At 42.6% G+C, this 21,078-nt stretch overlaps 2 protein-coding genes and 1 long non-coding RNA gene across 3 annotated transcripts in view; all 3 read left to right on the forward strand.

The window, feature by feature from the left end:
• lasp1 (LIM and SH3 protein 1) overlaps window positions 1-4,007 on the forward strand; it is a 28,244-nt gene extending 24,237 nt beyond the window's left edge. The window contains exon 7 of the mRNA XM_039824341.1: window positions 319-4,007. Within this exon, the coding sequence (XP_039680275.1) occupies window positions 319-492 (174 nt within the window). The 3' untranslated portion in view covers window positions 493-4,007. The remainder of the gene's footprint in view (window positions 1-318) is intronic.
• A 1,362-nt stretch (window positions 4,008-5,369) lies between these two features.
• LOC120573905 lies at window positions 5,370-6,854 on the forward strand. Its single transcript, XR_005641791.1, has 2 exons — window positions 5,370-5,646; window positions 5,925-6,854. It is a non-coding gene; the product is annotated as an uncharacterized LOC120573905 (long non-coding RNA).
• A 4,091-nt stretch (window positions 6,855-10,945) lies between these two features.
• arhgap23a (Rho GTPase activating protein 23a) overlaps window positions 10,946-21,078 on the forward strand; it is a 68,886-nt gene continuing 58,753 nt past the window's right edge. The window contains exon 1 of the mRNA XM_039823997.1: window positions 10,946-11,378. Coding sequence (XP_039679931.1) covers window positions 11,370-11,378 — 9 coding nt within the window. The 5' untranslated portion in view covers window positions 10,946-11,369. The remainder of the gene's footprint in view (window positions 11,379-21,078) is intronic.

Below are 21,078 nucleotides of genomic sequence, written 5' to 3' on the forward strand. Positions count from 1 at the left end.
ATGAACTAATAAGTCGATCTGCAACTTTTTTGATAATGGCTAAATCGTTAAAGCTTAAATATTGTCTGGTTTTCTTACCCTTCTATGTTTTGGACTATTTAGGAAATCATAATGGGCATTTTTAACTATTTAGACTTGGACAGTAAATAACACAATGTTAGCGTCTATCCCTGGCAATAGTATTGATATAGTTAGTTTAGTAGTAGGCATGAGTAAATGATTTTTAAATAAAAAAACACGCTCTTACAACGATGATTTCTGCCGTACCCGTGGCAGCTGTTGTCAGTAACAAACTGAATTATTTGTTGTCGCCCACAGAAGCGGTACAGGGCAGTGTACGACTACTCTGCTGCCGATGAAGACGAGGTGTCCTTTGTGGACGGAGATGTGATCATAGACGTGCAGCAGATCGACGAGGGCTGGATGTACGGCCGCGTGGAGCGCACCGGCCAGCAGGGCATGCTGCCTGCCAACTACGTGGAGGCCATCTGAGTGAGAGGGAGAGAAAAAGAGGGAGAGAAAACGGAGGAGGTAGAGAAAGGGAGGGAAAGGAAAAAGCCCAGTGCCATCTCATCTTAATGCCGCTTTCTCTTGATTTTACTCTTGTCCCCTAATCTGTTCCGTGAGACCTTGACCCCCCCCCCGCCCACCCTGCATTCTTGCTCTGCTCTCCCTGTTCCACCACAGACACCCTCTACCTATCTGACTGTCTGTCCTTCTCTGTCTGCCTGCCTCTTTGTCTGTCTGTCTGTGCTGATGTCTGTCTCTGTTTGGATGTTCGTCATCCTCTTTATCTTTTCCTGAACCTGACTCCTCTCTCAAGTGCTGTCACAAGTTGAAAAATGAAAGTCTTAAAAGATAAACTCACAGTTCATCGCAGTATGTCAGGGGTGATGTCGTGTCACACAGTTCCATCCTAGCTATAGCACTTAATCCTAGCACAACATCATGCAAAAATTAGGAAGAAAATGTAAAAAGCCCCTTTTCCCCCCCTACAAGTCACCACAGCTGCAGACATTATTCTGTGGAGGAAATAAGGTTGAAGTATGGGTGGGTGTGGCATTTTCATTGGCTTGTTTTTGTTTATTTTCTTTAATATTGCAGCGTGATCTTGGCCGGACTGGAAACACAGTGTAGAATCTCAGTCTATCAAAACTAAGCTTGAATACTTTTGACTTGTGTACATTCCTTTAACCTCTAACCCCTGTTCCACCAATAAGCCAGTTATCATGTCTTAACAGAGAGGTTTTTAATATATTTATAGCTTGACACACATCTCGCCATTGTGTGTGCTTGCGTAGGCACCCTCGTGTTCAGCACTGCATTGTGGGTATCGTTGTAATACTGGAATCGTAGCCTAACTGAAGAGCACCTCCTGTCGTTGCCTTTCTCGGGCGTGTCGGATACAGGAGGGATCAGGGACAAGTTAGTGGACCTTATCAGTCCATCTCTTGCAGCCACACTGAATACATCACCTCTGTCTGTGTGGATGTAGAGTGTGTACATCCTTTTTCCTGTTTCTTGCAGCCTAAACGCCTTCAGTCCTGAGAGAATCACAAAGTTATAGTGAAAAGATTAAACTGTTTGGAGAAAGGAGATGGGAACAGGTCAAGTCCTCCACCCCCTCCCCCCCCTTTGCTACAAAATCACCAAGAAAACGCATACATAAAAAAGAAAGCCAAGCACAACTCTGTATTGTGTATCTTTCTTTTATTTTGAATTCATTCCACTGTTTTTGTGAGTAAACATTCCTGTCTTTATTTTCCATTTAATGTGAGAGAAATTGTAGAATCGTTGGCTGTGGTAAATGTTGTTCTCATGCTGTTCTATCATTGCCTTTCTTGTTATTGTAAGATGCTTATTTTCAACAACAGAAAGCCAGTGTAATTAAATAAATAAACCAGCAACTCAATTTATGAACCAAGGCAGAAGTGTTTATCTAGTCTTGTGCATACACAGTATTGGATCAATTGTGGGATTACTCAACCTGCAGGTTCAGGTGAGAACAGTGCTAGCAGCTTGATTGAGAAATCAGCCGAATGCTCGCACGTTCAAGCCCGTTTATGATCAGTGAATCTCTCTTATGCTGTTTAATATTCTGGACCTTCTAAGAAAGAGTCATGTTACAGAATGGCATTTGAAATACACATGGAATTATTAATTATTTTATGCCCTGGTCTTCAAAACGTTCATAAAGCCAGGCCCGTCACCTGTATGTCAGGGCCGGCTACTGATGCAAGACAGGAAGCTTCTTCTTTTTTTTTTCTGGCAGGTGAATCCCAAAATTGTTAACTATTTTTGATATTTGACCAGTGAATCAGCCAATATTTACCAGCATTTGGTTGGTGGTGGTCACTAAGATGTAAAGAAAGGTTGGTTCATAAACACAAAATGAAGCATTTAAGTTGCTGGCTATTACACAGAAATGCTGTATCATTCCTTCACTCTAGATACTGTATTTCTGGGAGGACCTTATATGATTTAAAAAAAACTAAAATTGACCATTTCTAAGTGGTGTAAATAATCGTATTGGCCCCTGACCATACCCCCCATCCTTCCCCTTCTTTGCTGTTTCATTCTCCTGTGATGCACTGTGACTGCCACAGACATGAGCGATCAGGGTGTTCCCGTTTTTAAGGTGGGGTGGAGCCATTCAGCTTTATTTAAAGAAACGAGGCTCTCACTATGTAGCTAGATGACATTGTACAATTGTATATGTATCATAAAGGTAAGTTAGGGAAAATGTTTTTACAGGTCATGGTGCTCTGGGAAGTGGCTTGCCTACAGATTAAAGGGGTTCATATTTTTTTGTGAATGTGACTGAGGGGACGTAATGCGACTTTAAAAGTTGACACTGAAAAAAATCAAGTTTGGTGCAAGTTAGTGTTGAACATGACAACAGTTTGCAAGTTTCTAATGTGATGAATCGTGACAGTGCTGATCACTGATTCAGAAAAAATCCCCACCTCAAACAGGTTTATAGGTTGCCAGACAAACAAAACAAACACACTGTATGTATGCCTGTATTTTGCATTAATCTCTACTTGACAACAGGACAAGTTTATTTGCAAAACAGATGCTAGATGGGAAAGCTGTTTTAGAGCTCACAGTTGTGTTTTCTTGGGTAAACTCAAGAGTTGGTGGTTTGGTTGGTCTTGAAGTGAAATGATTGCTGTTCCTGGCTTATAATGAAGTTTGCTTAAATGTAATTTAATCACAAAGCTACTTACACTGGTGGCCTCCGTTACTCTGCAGATTACATCCAATCCAAACTTTCTTTTGTGTCGAGGGCGTTGGTTATGAACGTTGATGGTTCTGAATGAAATGAAAAAAGGTGGCCAAAGACAGGCCAGTGTTGTGTAAGTGTGGCTCAGGATGGATTTGTTAAGGCAAGGTTAAAATTTTAGCGTGTGGTGATGTAAGTGTGCGAGGCTGGGGGGAGGGGGGGAGAGATTGCTCTCAATCTCCGAGACTGTGAGGCTGGGCAAGTTGTTTGTCTGACCTGGATATTAGTCAGGAGTTAACCTCTTTGCGCCAAATACCGCTCTTCTGCTCTGGCATCACTCACATACTGAACCGTAACTTCATATCATAACCCTGTTTCTGTCTAGTATCCTGTCCACCCGTCTACTGAGATCGCTCTTTCCTTCAGCCTTCATTGTAGGCTCCTGCGCTTCTGATCAATCATTCCCTGCTTCTATGATACTGGTTATATACCGTAGACTTCGCAGAGTGAAATCATGTAATCCACAATCGGGTTTAGCATTCAGACCGGTTTTGTGCATTCCATCTTAAATTGTTTTGTTTTTTGTATAATTTTGTTATTTTTTGAATAAAAAAATAAAGAGACCATATGCATATTGACATACAGTAGTCTTGTATTCAAAACTCATTCTGAATACATACTCAGAATTAAGGACCTGATATCATCTCCTCTTACCCTGTTACAGCACTTCAAATTGTACTTATGATTCTGCAGATTCAATAAAATGTCATTTTTTTTCTCAGACTGTTGTTTGTTCTACATCTTATGTTGTGCAGCAGCATAGTGGGACAAATGTTAGTCCTTCAGACATGTTTGAATTGCATTGGGGAAAATAATTGGTGTTGGGCACATAGACTGTATGGTTGGGGCCCCTTTCCACCTCTCCCAACCTCACGCCCTCTATGCATTTTGCATGTAACATCTCTTCAAGTTACTATCATGAGCAGTGCACACAGTGGACTATATGGCAGCTGCACTGGAAACTTATTGTGCTGAAATAATACTATGTTGCCCAATGTTTTGTCTTTCAATTGGTTTGTAGTAATTTGATTAAACACACATGTATTAAGGAATAAGCACCACGTGAACACAGTATAAACTGAAATAAACTGCACTACAAGATAAGGTCATAATGCAGTACCCACCTAGTTGATAATGTATGTATTTAGTGGTGCAAATTCTCAGACAAATTTGCAATTAATCAAACTGACAGAAAACCTAGGCTTTTGGGCCTCTTGGGAGTCCCGGGCAAGTGCCAGCTTATTGAGCCTTGCTTCAGACACATCCCCATAAGCCTCCAAACAAACGATGAAGAGTTTTCTTTGCAAACTTTCCATTAGTTCTCTCTAGTGGTAATGTATTCACTTGGGGAAACATTTTCTGTGAAGATAAATTGGCGCAAATTGTCTGGTTTGATTGAGATTATGGTCCTTCTGGCACAGCTATAAGTGCTGCATTTTATTAACACTCAGTTGCCAGTTTATTAGGTACACCCTCTTTAAGTCTATGGTTACACCTAGCTCAAACTAATGCAGTCTAATACAACGGTCCTGCAATAAATCATACATTCATAAAGGTTATGTTTTGTTGAAACTGTTTCAGATAGTGTTGATGAAACGTTATGAGAGGAGTGCATTCGTTTTAGCTAATTGTACTTAATAAATTGGCAGCTGAGTGTGTTTATTTATTTTTATTTTTTGTACGTCTGTGTAAGTTAGTTTGCCGGTCACAACCTTATACAGTCTATGGTCGCAACCATAGTCACAACCTGTACTGTGTTATGTCGGAGAATAAGTAGTAAGTCATATTGGATAAATTATCATTGTCCTGTTTTTGGGACATTTTTACCCGGAGTTTCGTCTGTTAGGTCACACTTGTGTTTCCTGGTTTGTGTATCGCCCTCAAGAATGACACGTTTAGGTACCAACATGAAACATTTTGGTTGATTTAATTCTTCGAGGTTTATAATGGAGTTGAGTTCGTAGCTTGTCGTGAAACTCGCACGAAAGCCCAAACACGAGGAGAAAGAAAACCCTCCTTTCCTGTAATGAGGCAGTAGAGGGGGAGGGTCGAGCTCATTCTCGCTCTTTCCGAACGGTTCCGATCTCGGCCGATTTCCTGCACCGGCGCTAGTGCTGCTGCTGTTTTGCTGCGTGTCCTTCTCGCGTCTACATCGTCCATCTCTGACACTATTTCCATCATGGTGGACGTTTTGTTGTTAATGTTTTTCGCCATCATTGGCCTCGTCTTCCTTTCCTATATCATCTACTTGCTGTGACGATGATGATGATGATGATGAAGCATTCTGCTCAGCCTGCACACAGGCGTACACAGGATGTGTGTTTTGTCTCCTGCATCCCTGGTTTCCATCATGGACAGTGGTAAGGGAGCGTTTCATTGCACATAGGCCGAATAAATGTAGTATTTTTCATATAATATTAAGGGAATATGTTACATGGTGTGTGTGGTATTAGAATAGGCCTACTGTATTCTTATACCTATATATAACCTATATTCTTTCGAAATGGCTGTGTGGCGTTTCATGTATAAGATAGCTAGTAGTGATATGTGGCAAATCAATACACTATTGCACCTGAATAGGCTAATGAGATCATTTCTCACATCTTACATGTTTGATACCAGCTGTAATCTGTTTCAGGGAGAAGAGCCGGGGTCCAGCCGTGATGGTTTCCCCATTGGAGCTCTTATGTGGGAGGTGAAGACCAATCCAGCTGAGAGGGAAAACAAATGGACAAGAAGTGGAAGCCAAACTCTCCCTGCCTCTTTGTCTCCTACTTGCACTCTGTCAATCCCCCCTCATTCTCCTTCTTTATTTGTTCAGGATCCTCCAACAAAATGTCACTACTCCAAGAGCTACCACTTACTTATTTGCAATAAGTGTAACCAGTGTATTTTCTATGCTCCTCAAGCTTGTGCATGTTTCTCTTTAAAGGAGGAGAAATGTTCCCTCTGCACAAGCGTAATAAATCCATAGACATTCGATTCCGGGTGGTTTTGTAGGTTTAAGCGTAATACAGGTGTGTAATAGCCTTTTTAACAACACTGAGCTAGTTTTTGGTTCTAGCTATAATGTGTAATGTTCAGTTTGACTATCATCCTTATGACTGTGTGGCCAACCCTTCTGTACTCGTGTTTTGTTTATCAAAGAGTTGGAGAGCTTCAGCCTTTTATATGTCAGAGATGGTGTGCTTGGTTTGATTGGTTGGCTCAGCTTTGACATTGGTGTTATTATATTACTTTATTCACGTGTTGCCAATATGTTCTTCCCCTCACTACAATCAAGATTCCCCGTCAGGTTAAAGGAGAATGTGTCAGTTATATAGTGTTCTATACTTTAAGAGTGATTCTTGACTGTTTTTGTTTTGGCTAAAAATGACATCCATGAGGAGCAGTAATGTCATTTCAGAAATACATCCACTATATGTGCTTCTCAGTTTTACCACCAAACCTCATTATCTATTATCTGTTATATATAAATAATGTTAAGTTTACTGATGCACTGATGATTTACTGAGGTTAATGTCAATATGACATGATATGTCAAATAAAGATGATTTCAGTAAACCCAGTTGCTTCCTCTTCAGTTCAACACAATATTATTTTTATTTCAATGACATCTATAAATAATTGATTTCTGTCAGAGGAAACCTTTTGCTGCACAAAGCATTGCTCACCTATCATGCTATAATAAGTCAAAAAGTCTGTGTGATTTACTTTTAAGTGCACGTATAGTTTTTTGTATTACTTTTCTGGCATTTTACTTGATTGGAAAATGATATTAGAGATATTACTGTAAACAGGAAATACCTGGCGAGAGAGGGGTATGGCTTTCATCACAGAGTCCTGGCTGGCCAAGGACCAAACAGAGACACTGCTTTTGAAATCAGCTTTTATTTTTGACAGCCAATAAGACTATTCTGTTCAAAAGAATACTGTACTTTACAGTCACGGATTATTAGATTTTCTGAGGCCAAGTACTGCTCTAGTGCCTCTATGTTAAAGTTAATTATATTAATTATTATTCTGTACTGTGTAGTGCTGTGTGTAGTAATTAGAATAATTGACATTGAGGGAGTGCAGGTCTGCAATGAAATAAGTAATTGCCACACTAAATTTCCCCTTCCAGCAAGATTCTTATGTAGTTCCCTCTATGCTCATGACAACAAAACTAATCCTACATGGGACACAATCTCATCAAACTCTTTCCGATGCATATTTATGAGGGAGGACTCACAATGTCATATTTTAAAGAGTGAAGCTCTCTGCTTAATATTTCCTGTGAATTGAAACACTGGTGTGGTGGTGCGAGCAGCCAGCTTCTGTACTATGCTACTTGTGCTCCTGCAGATGGTGCTGTTTAACTTCAGTAGTCTGTGGAGAATCAGCTGACGGCAGTTCATCCATGAAGTAAATAAACTATAGTCTCAGTGATGCAAGACAAGATGAGAGCAGTGTGATTTCAATTTAACAGATGATGAAAAACAGCAGCAGATTTGTTGTGTTTGGACGGCTTCGAACACACAGAGCAAACAAATAGAAAATGGGAGTACTTTGAAAGACCGGAATGTTTTGTTGTTATTATGTTAACAAAACTATTGGAATAAATTATTATATTTTCAAAACATCCTTTTCCACTTTAAAGGTTACCCATGAGTGATAATCTAAACATGTCAGACCTGAACTCAGTTCTGTTGTGGCTTGAAAACAAGATTCATTAATTTGTCATTTCCTCAACAGATGAAGGATTGCCCTCTTCTCCATCTTGCTCTCAACATACTCCAAGGTGACAGGTCAGCTTCTTTATTTACATATTTGGTGAATTTGATAAATTCCCAGCCTGCCATCGCCAGACTAATTCGCATACCTGCCAGAGCAAATGAAACACGAGCTCGCAGATTTGTGTGGTTTCCAGTCTAATACATTCCTATAAGTAATTTATTAATTGTCTAACCTTTTTAAAAATGCTTTCCCTAAACATATTCTGAAAACCCACTACATTCCCTCCCTAAATAAATAGTTACACATTTTGGGAAATACGCTTAATTGCTTTCTTGCCCTTTCACGTCTGTGCTGTAAATATGAAACTACAGCTAGTAGCTGGTTAGCTTAGCTTAGCCAAAACAGGGGGAAACAGCTAGCCATACTCACACAGTCCTGCACAGAAAACCCCACTACTTTGCTTTACTTTACAATAAAAAATGTTATATGAATTAAACAAACAAGATACAGCATGTTGATAAGTGAGCTTCAAATGAACTGGTAGGTAGATTTTGTCACCTTTGGACAGAGCCAAGCTAGCTGTTTACCCTGTATCCAGTCTTTATGCTAGGCTAAGCTAACCAGCTGCTGGCTGTAGCTTTATGTTTATAGTACAGATATGAGAGTGGTATCAACCTTCTTATAATATAGTTGTTTTATATACTGCAAGTGTTGCTGGAGTTTTGACCACTTCAGTGGTATCGACTTTCTCATTTAACTCTAAAAATCATGAACTACTCCTTTAATGTCATTTTGTGTGTGTGTGTGTGTGTGTGCTGCATCAAACCTCCACCTCCAAACACTATAAAGTTTAAAGTCTATGGTGCAGACAGACCCACTCTGGGAAATAATCGGAATTCCTTTGCTGATGTATAATCTACTACTCTCAGCATTACAATACACCCGCTGTTCTATCTGAGAGCACACGCACACACACACACACACACACACACACACACACACACACACACACACACACACACACACACACACATCTCACTTCAAACAGCATCTTTGGCTCGACCAGATCAAATGACACTGCAGCAGTCCAGAAGGGTGTTCAAGTGGGTAAGAAAAGGATGCATTGACTTTAGAAAGTAGGGCAGGGTTTGTTTGGTTGTTTGCAGCTCTGCATGTTGCATGACCTTGTTGTACTGCATTCCTAACCCCCCCCCCCCTTCCCTCCCTTCACTCACTGACCTGTCACACTGCTCCTGGCTACCATATCAGATAATGTCACAGCTATGTTATGCGTCCATTGAATTAAAATAAGCCACAACAGGTGCTCTTTTGTTTTTTAGCTGCGGGGGCCTTGGGTTTCCCCATGAGCAGTATTTTTGGGTAGATGTGGTAATAGGGGAGATTTTAAAGTGTTTATGATTACTTTAAAAGGAAAAATCCACCCGTAGGGCACTCTGGCCATTCTGCAGCTGCTGGCAGCGTGCCTTGCATTTTTGTTGTCTTCTTGTATTTTCCTTTCTCCTTGGGATAGCATGATAACTAGCAAAATGTTCACAATGTGACAACACTGCCAGATGTTTCCAGTGCAGAATGTGATGGCTGAAAAATGTCAGATATCTAAAACATAAAACAATAAATATTAGGTTTGTGTCAGTCCTTAAAAGGCATTTCAAGTTGTTTTCCCACACATTCAACCATCATATGAGAAACCCAAAATGCACTGCAGCCGCAAAACATGTCTTTGAAATGCAGCAAATGGTTTGATTTTCAACCTGCATCTATGTGTCTATCCCACAGCTAAATAAAGCATCTTTTGGGAAGTAATCAGTCACTGAAACAGACCTAGACAACACAGGCTGCGGAAGATTGGACAAAACAAAATCATGAATGATTACACTTCATCACAAAATAACTCCTGAAATGCACCGACCTTCACAAAGCAATGGTATTTACCAGTGTAAGTTATCCTTTAAATTGATGCTGCACAATGCGACTCTTGACACATGCTGCTAGTTTGTAATAACATCTCCCCTCTGTGGCACCTGTAACCTCTTTTAACCTTTTCTGGAATGCCAATGAGTCTGAGTTTAGGGGGGGGGGATTGAGTGTAATAATACAATAGATGGAGAGAGAGGGGAGGGGAGAGGGGGCACAGAGGATAGAGACAGAGCAAATAAAGAAAAAGGAGGCAAGGAAAGAAAAGAGAGAGAGAGAGAGAGAGAGGGAGGGAAGAAGGGGGGTTATATATGCTTAGCCATGGCCTTCAGCGGTAGAGTTCCTGTTGTTGTGGGGAGGGAGTTTCCCTCCGAGTGGGGCGAGAGGAAAACGACAGAGGATGTCTTTTTCCTGGCTGACCAAGAATGCACGGGCCTCGAGATCTTTCCTCTTCTCGTGTGTGTTTTATACAAGTTCATGCCAGAGTTTCAATGCTCATGATATGAACTGCAGTCCTTCTCTTTCACTCTGGAGCTCAGCCAGTGTTACACTGATGCATAAACATTTCAGCGGAGAGGAGAGCACAGGCGAAAACATTCCTCCCAGGGGCACAGTGATGTGTGCTCTTAAACACCCCGTCCATCCTTACTACAGATTGGACTACACGTCCCAACATGCTCCCCCCCACAATAGGAGGCGTGGGCCATAAATCCTGCCAGCCAATGGCTTTGTGTCTGGGGATCTGTGGTTGGTGTGTTGCACGGCAGCTGTTGTCAATGGCAACAGAGGTTTTCAGGGAAGCATGAGCTGGACAGCTGGTAGAGGGTCCCTCAGTCCTCTACAGGGAGTCACATGCTCCCTCGGCAGCCAATCTCAGTCCTCCGCCCTCCTCTCTCCCTCACTCATTTGCTCGCTGTGGCTCTCTTTGGCTGTGGCAGGAGGGGGAGGGGAGATGGAAAGAGAGGAGGGAAGTGGAGACAGAGAGGGAGGGAAGGAGGGGAGGCGAGGCAAGGGGCCAGCTTACACAGCGAACGAGTGAAAGAGCTTGAGAACGAATACGGGGAGCGGGAGTCTCTTCTCTCTGTGTGGTTATCAAGGAGAGAGGTGAGGATCCACCACACACGCTCTGTTTGCCCTCCAGCCTCCACCCTGAGCAGGAGGGGAAGACGAGAAGACAGAGAAAAGGACAAGAGAGGAGTGTTTGGTTGGATTATCAGACTGTCACAGTCAGATACAAGGAGAGACAGAACCATGCCTCTGTGGAGAGACGCAGCAGTTGGCTGCCAGGCTGCCTCGCCTGTGTGAGGACAGTAGGATTGAATTGCTTTTGGGAATACTGAACAAAAAGAAAGAAGAAGGAACAAGGCAGGTAGCCGGAGATCTTGTGCCATGACTGGGAACAGGAGGAGGGAGGAGGCTCGCTGAAATCATGGACCAGGTGAGGATGGAGAGGAGGAGAGGAAGGGAGGGACTGAAGGGGAAGTGAAGGGGACCGCCACTCGTTTGCTTCACATTCACACCTTGCTGACACAAAACACACAGAGCAGCAGCAGCATTCATAACATCCATCATCCCCATTTCCATTCCCTTAAGGCGAAAACAAACAGCACAGCATGCTGCTTATCCTGCGATGTGTTTTCTACTTCCCTCCGGGCGAGCTAGGTTTCAACCTGGGGGAGGGGGCCAGCAGAGGTGCTGCCACCAGCAAGTGCCAGGCCTCTGGAGAGATGACACAGCTGAAAACATCACCGGCTTATCTCTGATACCGGGCACTAGAGCAACATTGTGTGAGAGCAAAGAGAGAGAAGCATAAAAAGAGGGGTGTGGCTCAGTTTGGTGGGTTAACAGGCATCCTCGGTCATGATCCGTCTTAACATGTCATGCAGAAATTGGCACCCTCGCCAGGAGTCAGGATGGAGGCGGGAAACAGGATACCATGCAACAGGGTTCCCATCCAGAGCTGCGTGTGTCTGCGTTCATTCATTCATAGAGGCTCAGATGAGCGTGTCCACTGCTTTGTAACACTGTGTACTCATGTCACCAGCCTTTACAGAGACTGTCATCCACAGCTTGTTTACTGTGAGACGACGACGCTTGATGAATTTGCCTCTTTCACTTTAAACATCTTCAGAAACACAGATTGTTTAAGGACTGCTTTTGAATATTTGTTCCATTTTACAGCCTCTGTGTGGAGGTGGGATGCTGCTGCTGTTATCAGGCACTGTATCCAAGCTGGAGGCAACCAGATGCTAGTAGTTGAGTGTGATGAATGGTTTTAGAGCAGGCGAGAGCACAGACACTCTCCTCATATGTCCCCTGCGTTGTCCTCAACGCACTACCAGTGTGTGTCCTAGTCAACGCACTACCAGTGTGTGTCCTAGTCATTGATTACCTCATCCCCCCCTTCCTCCCTCCCTTCTTCTCCTCCTTCTGAGGTGGAAGTGTTGTCAGCATCAGGTTTGTGGTTAAGGAGAAAGAGGAGGGGTTTATTAGGAGGGGTGCATGGGTGAGACATCCCGGCCCAACCCTTCCTTTGGCTGAATAATGCATGTGGTCCATAAGGAGAACCTCCCGTCTGTGTCCTCTCGCTCAGGTCGGGGTGACGTTAGCCCCCCAGTAATAGCAGAGATGATGTCATCACTACTGCTGGTCAGACTGTGTGTGTGTGTGTGTGTGTGTGTCTGTGTGTGTGTGTGTGTGTGTGTGTGTGTGTGTGTGTGTGTGTGTGTTGTGTGTGTGTGTGTGTGTGTGTGTGTGTGTGCTGGTGAATATATTTGTAGTAGGGACGCCATGTTTTTACTTGTTTGTGTGTTTTCTTTCTAGTTCTTAACCTGATTTCACCAAATGGGAAGCCTCGGGCAATAACACAGAACACACGGTGTGTCTGAGTACATAGGTCATGGCCTTAGACACACACACGCACACATAACACACACACACACACACACTTTCAGTATCATGTATTCATGTACCTCACAGGAAACAAAAACCATTTATAAGACTGCACAGCAATGCTGTAAAATGCTGACACAGCGTGGCCTTGGTGCAGTGCTAAGGCTGGGTCGGTGTCATTTTAATAGATGGACCATATTGTGATGTAACGGCCAAATATCATTATAGCACTTCCTGTTCCCTCATTTGGCTATGTATCGTATGTCGTTTTGTGATCTGGCTGTGAAGCTTTATCTGTTCTGTGTTTCCTGCTTTAGGCCTCTGTCAGCCTGGTGTTTCAAGATGATTCTGGATATACAGTATACTGTATGTCTGAGGAGCGTCTAAGGCTCTACTGTCATTTGGCAGTGTAAACAAGCACTAACACTGCTGTGAGAATGTAAACAGAGGCATGTAGTGTTTACTATAGTCAAGGAAAGGCTGCAAAGTTTACAGTACATCACCATCTGTTATTCCCCTTGTCCTCGTTTTTCTGTTCTATGCAAGGACAGACACACACATGTTCAAATGATAAGGAGGGCAGTGGCTCAGTGAGGAGCAGGAAAAGACTGGTTACATAAAGTGTCTGTGAGAGTGAATCAAGGGCAGCAGTGGGACACCTCTTTCTCTCAGAGTCTGTCTGCGCTGCATTCTTCTGCACGTGAGTAATGCCACACTCCACGCTTTGCTCTGATGTAAGTCATCCTCAGTGGAGGTGTCTGGTTTTATACGTTTATATAAAACACACTGACTGACACCAGGAGAGTTCTCATTGCGAAAAAACACTTGCCCAAGGACGATTAAATGCCTGGCTCACTGCAAATCAGTTTAAATCATTAGTACTTTCCGATCAATAGCCACTAAGGCAGACCTGAGCAGGGCTGCGGTGACTGCTGCCCAGTGAACTCTGGGTTTGGAGTATCCTGACCACAGCCTGCTATCCTGCTGCCTGATCATAAAAGAAAAGAGAAACTTTCAGGGATAATGTTGTCTGCAAACTTCTTACTTTATTGCTCTCAGTGAACCTTATAATTCCTGACTGCTGTACTTAGACAAGTGTTTCACTACAATGGAGGAAATCCCTGATACTGCCAGATGAGCCTCAGTGATGTGGACAGTGGTGACGCTGCTGTGTTTATGCTATGTCTAACCACGACTCTCTGGAGGCTCCGTTTGGGCGGCAAGGCGACGTATGTCTAACTGTACTATGTGTATACGAGTGTGTGTGAGTCCCTGTGGCTCTCAGCCAGAGTTATCTTGCAAATAGTTTTGTCTGTTTCCCACAGATGTGACTGAACTGGAAAGGAGTCAAAATTAGCTCAGAGCGAAGCAGCCGTGGAGAGAGATATTTTATGAGAGTAAAGGTTTGTGTGTGTGTATGTGTGTGTGTGTGTGTGTGTGAGAGAGAAGAAAGAGTCTCATTAAGAGATAGTGAGAGGGAATGTGAACGACAACAAGTGTGAAAGAGGGAAGGATAAAGGAAAAGCCTCATGGTGGAACAGGTGGTCTAATCTAACGCCCCACCCATGTCACCCCAAAGCCCCCTGCCTATGCCTTTTCAATCTCTGGACTCTTAGGAATTTCTTGTTCTATTGTCCTGAGCGGTAAAAACTGAGAGACTCTAATAGAATGAACTGTGTATGCGTATTTGCATCTAAATTAAAGTGAGAGTTTTGAAGCTGGTTTTGTATATGATGAGGGAAACATGCAGAGGACTCTGGGGACATTTGTGGGACATGGTGTGGATGCAATCTCTCTCTCTCTCTCTCTCTCTCTCTCTATATATATATATATATATATATATATATATATATATACTCCTCAAACTTATTATATTATTTTCCCAAAGTGCATAATTTCAAGTATAAGAAGATGTTTTTCATCATTCAGGGTTCATGTTATTAATTCAGGCTCTATTGGATTGTCATGCGTGTGATATAAATGGTAAATGCCTTCAGGCAGACAATAGGCAAATTGTCCTGTGAAAGAAAACTAGGACACCCATCTCAAGGAAGTAACTAGCTCCTGTTCAGCTCAGGACCACTACTTTGGACCTCAACCTAAATGCATTTGAGTGGCGAGCAATGAATGAATGCAGATGGCAGGGTGGTGGGGGTGCTCCTGCAGGGGTCAAAGGTTAGCCCGTGTGGTTAAAGCCCTTCCTGTCAGCAGCACTTTGCATCAGTCCAGCCATGTCAGGGATCTGCGGGCTGATGACACAGGATGAGCAGGGGTAAATGGAATAAAACAGAAGGATGAGTTTCATCAGTAGCATCCAATTAGGAGGCTTTTTGCTACTGAGTTGGTCCAGTTTAAGCTAATGGGCTTGTTTGGCATGTGCAGTGCTCAGTTTGACTTATTTTTGATTTCAATTTATGACCCTGGCAATCTGTTTCTATTTCTTGTTATCAGTTTTCCGACCTCCTTTTCACGTCTTGAGTCTCAACTTCAGTGTCCAGTTTTTGTGTTAGAATGTCAGTCTGGAATGAACAGCTGTGCAGCTGATGCCTTCTGTTTCATTACTTTGATAATTAAACAGAGATGCCCTACAGTGGCTACCACAGCTGCATATCAATAATGAACTGCACGCTTAGCGAGCCACTGACCTCTCTTGGCCTATTTCCAAACACAACAATAAATTATGTTATGAATTTAAAGACATTTCATCCTGGTTTGGGTGTCATCACTCCTCTGTGTGACATCTCCCTGTTTCCCCTCTCAATAAATCACCACATTGATCCTAACCCGAACCCTGATGACTATGTGTTAAAGCACTCACTCACACATCCAGAACAGAACAGACTGTTCCTTTAAATATTGCTCAGTCAGCCACATATTTCAGCCATATTTTGGGCTCAGGTCGCATCAGTATCATACCATAAATCCTGCTAAATCCCACTGATGGGGATTGGGGATAAAATATAAAACTGTATCTGAAAAAGCTGTATCTGAGGACAGCTTTTCATTCTCTCCACCGTTGCCCCGCCTTGTCAAGCCAGTACTATACTGAGCCCCCTTGTGGCCTCCAAACGCAACTGTAGCTCAATTTCTATGTTTTCAGGGGGATGGAGGATTATCTATTTAGGGAAATCTCTGCAAAGGAACAGATGGTGTTCTTTTTACAGAATTCTACCTACAATAATAAGTTTGTTTTGCTGTTGATGAGAGTGCACATTTATGTTGATTCCACATGGGAAATATATAATCCTCTCTGGCTTGGTGACCTCTCACGCTCTTGATCACAGTAGCAACATTTTGTGGTCTATTAATGTTTGTCTACTCACAAAAACAATGTCCTCACTCACAGAATATCATTTTACACTTTCTCAAACCCTTATATGAATCTACACTAATTAAAATATATTTAAATATATATTTAAATTGTCATCTTTGCTTTATTTCTTACATGTTTCTGTGAGTGCATTCCTTTTAAATTCAGTATATATCTATGTGTGCGTACCCAATATTTAAAGGCTTTAGAGGTGAGCAATGCCAGTCTTTTGTTCACTCTGTTCTTATCTCCGTCTATGATTTAGACTCAATCTTAAATTCTAACACTAAAATTACAATTTGATGAGACTGACAACAGCATTTAGGACGTGTGGAATGAATGTATCGAACTGATGGTTGGCTGGATGAAAAGAGGGACCTTTCTGAAGGTTAACAATCTGTCAAAGCATTCTGTCCTCCAAAAGGAGAACACCCTGCTTTAAGGCCATGTCTAGACAAACTTATCTCTGAGTTTTAAGGCTGGGGAAAAGCTTGGATTAGGATATGATCCCCCTCGAACATAAAGGATTATTCAGTTTAATGTATGTACTGTAAGAGGTGTGGCTCAAAGCTTTTGTTGTACCACAAATGCTCAGGAGTTCTGACGTTGACCATAGAGTCTTTTTTTAAAATCTTTATACAAGAGGATGCCTGAATATTTAAATGAGTTATGTAATAAACATGTGTGCTCCATTATGAAAATGATTCAACTGTGTCTGCTTTTTGTGCTCTTTTTGGACGGCTGTAATTTGTGTAATTATGTTTAGACTGCAGTTTAGGTTTAGGGTTAAGGTTTTTTTAAATTAAAAACTTATTTTTTATAGAAAGAATTGGCAAAGAAGGCAGCATGAATCGTATCAATACATATCAGACAGGGCAGGAGATTTAATTAGTGGACCAAGTCTCAATTCTGCTGTTTGGAATGAAGGAAAAACAACATTTATTACAGCTGAAGCTTCAAGTAACAGCAAAATTATCTATTTAACTGAATTAAAGTGAAATAGCCACCCAGAAACATCCAACAAGTTTTAGGATGTGTGATCAAATCAAGTTGAAAGGTTTTTCCAATTACCAAATCTTTCAAACGTCAATTGTTTGTGTATTTATACAGTAGTCAGGCTTCGGGGAACATGCCAGCTACTCTAATAATAGGCTATGTCATTCTAATTTTTTGTTAGGACGTTCCTGACTCATCAGTGACCAGCAAGAAAATCTGATGTAAACTGTTTTTTGCAGATATCAAATGAACTGGTTCCCGAATGTGACATGAGGACTTATTTTATCTTTAGAGCTCATTTCCATTGTCTCCCCCACTGTGCCGCAGGAAGTGATGCTCGAGGCAGGAAGTGGAGCTGTGAAAGGTAAAGAGGCTGCATTCAGGCTCTATGAAGTGACAGGCAGCAGGAAGGAAGCTTGTGGTGCTGCTACTGGAACTCCTGTTTATTTTCCCTCTCTGTCTCATAGAAAAGGATAAGGGAAAAATAAAAGGTGGAGGGGTGAGGGGGCTACTACAGGGATGTCCTCCAGCAGATGTCCTCTGCTGAATGTGTGCCAAGGATTTATAGTAACAACTAACATTTATGGAAACAGTGGAATACCCTGGATGTGATTCACTTGTTGTGGTTGTCTAGAGCTTTGAAGAATAGATTGATCGAGACAGTCTGGAGACTTTGGGGAGTTGAATCAGTGGTCATTTGTGCAAACGGTGACACCTTAACATCCACTACTGTAGTTGTTAGACTCGGGGTACTTCCTTCTCTTTGTTCCTTTATCTCAAACACTGCCACATGGCTGTTCTAATCAGCTCTCGCCATGTTAAGGCCTAAAGAAAACTGCATGAAGTGGAGGCTCAGCAGTTCATGTTTGGGATGCGATAGTGTATCAGATTGTACAGGAAGAAAGAACTTAAACTGCCTTGGAACTGTTTTGACAATAGGCTTACATACATAAAACCCAGTAAAACTTTACCAATGAGTAGGTGTTGATACAGATGCATGTATCAGTGATGAAAACCAGTGGAAACAGGGCTAAAATGAGTCACTCTCTCCAGTATCCTGACCAGACGAACGTCCTCTCCAACAGCCAGAGCTCCAACTTAAACCTGTCTCTGCAACCATACAGCAACCAGTCCTGCCCACGGGCTCATAGTTGTATTCTGTCTGAGTTACTGCGGCCTGCAGAAGAGTGAGCAAAGCAGCTGCAAGAGAGAAGGGGGATTAGGATGAAATGTAGTGTGGGACGAGGCGGGGGGAGAAGAGGGGTCAGCAGGTCAGCTGAGGAACAGAGATGACACACAAGACAAAGTGTAGAGACAAACAAGGGTTAGACTGCAGTATTGGCCTTTTGCTGATTATTAAAAACTAGACCTACAAGTCATCTTTAGACAATATGATAAAGGGTTCCTACTTGACCATAGTTACAAAAAACAACAGAAATCAGTTTTATTGTCTTTAATTTCTTGCACAGATCAGAAGCCAGTGACTTTAAATCATGTGTACTTTACATCACAGCTTATCATTTTGTAAACAGTGTCTTTTTTTTCTAGTGTTCCAGACCTCTATTGGTTTCTGCTTGAACCTTGAAGCCGGCTTGAGTTGTGTAACTCATTGCAGTTTCATCAACGCTACATTATTGCTGTGCAGTGCAGATTTATGAAATTAAGCTGCACTTAAACTGCATTAGCATTCAAAGATAATAAATGCAGACTGTGTTGACTGAATTACACAACTCAAGCAAGTTTCCATTTAATTTTCATATTACAGGGAAATTGAAGAAACCAATGATGACCCAAAATTGTGGGAAAAATACATCCAAAACCTGACATAAATGTGGTTTCCACTTCACCAGAAATAAAGCTTTGGTGGGAACACTGCAACATTGAAATTGTGTGGCCATGAAATGAAGTACTTAACACTCAAAAATCAGTCATTCTTAAAAGCATTGTCAAAATCGTATCTTTTATTGGTTGAAACAGGACAAGAGATAGAGCGATGTGTGATGGGCCTGAGCAAAGGCCGCAGTTCAAACTCAATTCTTAACTTTTTTACGTGAAAACTCAACATTTCAATCAAGTTTCAATATGTCTGTAGAGTACAGTGACAAAGCTTGTCTGTGCTGCCCAGTCAGCTGTTTCTTCCCCTCGTGCCAGTTGTCCAGCCAGACAAAGAGGACTCCTCCTGTCTCGGAGAAAGGGGGGAATTTACGGCTCTAACCCTAACCCCCTCTCAACCTTCCCACAACCCCCCCTTCAAAGGAGTGCCACAGGAGCCTCTCTGTCAACAGGCAGCCAAAGGCAGACAGAGTGTGAGACGTACAGCAGAATCACTCACATATCCACATCTCATTCACAAGTACACAAATATCCAAACCTCTCCCTCGCTCATCCTCTGTATCCACATCTCAATCACCAGTTACCGTCATGTATGTGTTCATACATGCTTTGCAATAAGCAGCTGAACGTTACTTGTTGAGCTTGAACATAAGTGAACATATATTCCTATAAGCTCATAGTCCACATTTCTCTGGCTCCTGACTCTGACTGAGCACTCACTGGACCCATTTCACGCTATCAGGCCCAGACATGGATAATCTTCTTAGTACATTTGAGACGTGGACAGAAAGAAGGTTACTCTTTATATTAAATCAGCTGAGAGAGAGAGAGCGAGAGAGAGGACTTGTACATTGTGTCTTTTTGGCTCTTGGCAGTAGGAAAACCGTCAAAGCACCTTCATTAAATGCAACTGTATCAAGTAGAGGGATAGTGTGACCTGTAGTATACACACTCCGGAGAGGCTTAAAGTAAATGATGTTGAAAAGATCTGGCAACTACACTCCTCAGACTGAAAGTATGTGTGTGCAGAGATGGGTGACGGACATTTACTGAAAGGACAGACCCAATAACTTGAGGGAAGTGGAGTGAACCAGAGGAGATATGAAAGAATGAGGAGGGCAGAAAGAGACCTAGAGGGGGGTAAAGTTGAAATAAATGGAGTGGCCAAAATTCATTGTAGCATGCCACGCTCTGCAAAGTGCCCTAGAATGGTACGGAGGATGACAGGGGATGCCACCCCACCCCACCACTCCCTCCATCCCTCCCCTCGCCTCCACAGCCTCAGCAGCACAGTGGGACCACTTGCCGAGCCAAGCCAGCGGAGGGGAGGTGGGAGTCAGGGGTGAGCGGTCAAGCGAGCAAATAGGATGATGGTTGTTTATGGGTTTGTACTACAAGGCGCCAGGCTGTGTGTGATTATGTAATGACCGAGGGGAAGTCTCTGGATGCTCCCTGCTCGTCTCCAGCCGGCCCTCGAGGGGAAAAGATTGGGGCGTGTCGCCTCACATCACATTCAGATCTGGGCTTACTCAGTCAATCACTGGGCCTGAGGCTGTGTGTCAGTGACTAAGGCTGACCCAGAGACGCAGCACAGGGAAGAGAGAGCCATCAAGTGCAGTATGTCAGATAAAAGCCACTTCTTTAATGGCTAGATTTGGATAGAATTACAGCTCCTTACTTTGAATTTCCAAATCAGCATTTTGAAATATGCGTTCCCGCTCAGATATGACACATGGCACCTCAAACACACAAATCTTCCTCCTCTCCGCACCTCTCAGTCTCAGCCGACCAACAGAACAGCAATAATAGAAAGCCCATTTTGCTCGTCTGACAGGCAAATTGATGCGTAGCGTGAGTGTGTATCTGTGTGCAATCTGGGATAAGATGTGGACAGACCTCAAACAGTAGGGGTTCACTAACATCGGATCATTCTTCCCACAGAAAAGTGTCAGGGCACAGAGTGATTTATAATATAATAGAAAACACATGGACTGCAGAAATAGGCTGCAGAGAAAGATCCAGATTCAAGGTCAGACAAGATACAGAAAAAGTCCAGCTGGGACAGCCCTCACGCTCCTTGATCTCCCCACAAAAAAAGCAAGCTCTG

This window comes from Perca fluviatilis, chromosome 15, assembly GCF_010015445.1.
Source record: "Perca fluviatilis chromosome 15, GENO_Pfluv_1.0, whole genome shotgun sequence".
NCBI lineage: Eukaryota > Metazoa > Chordata > Actinopteri > Perciformes > Percidae > Perca > Perca fluviatilis.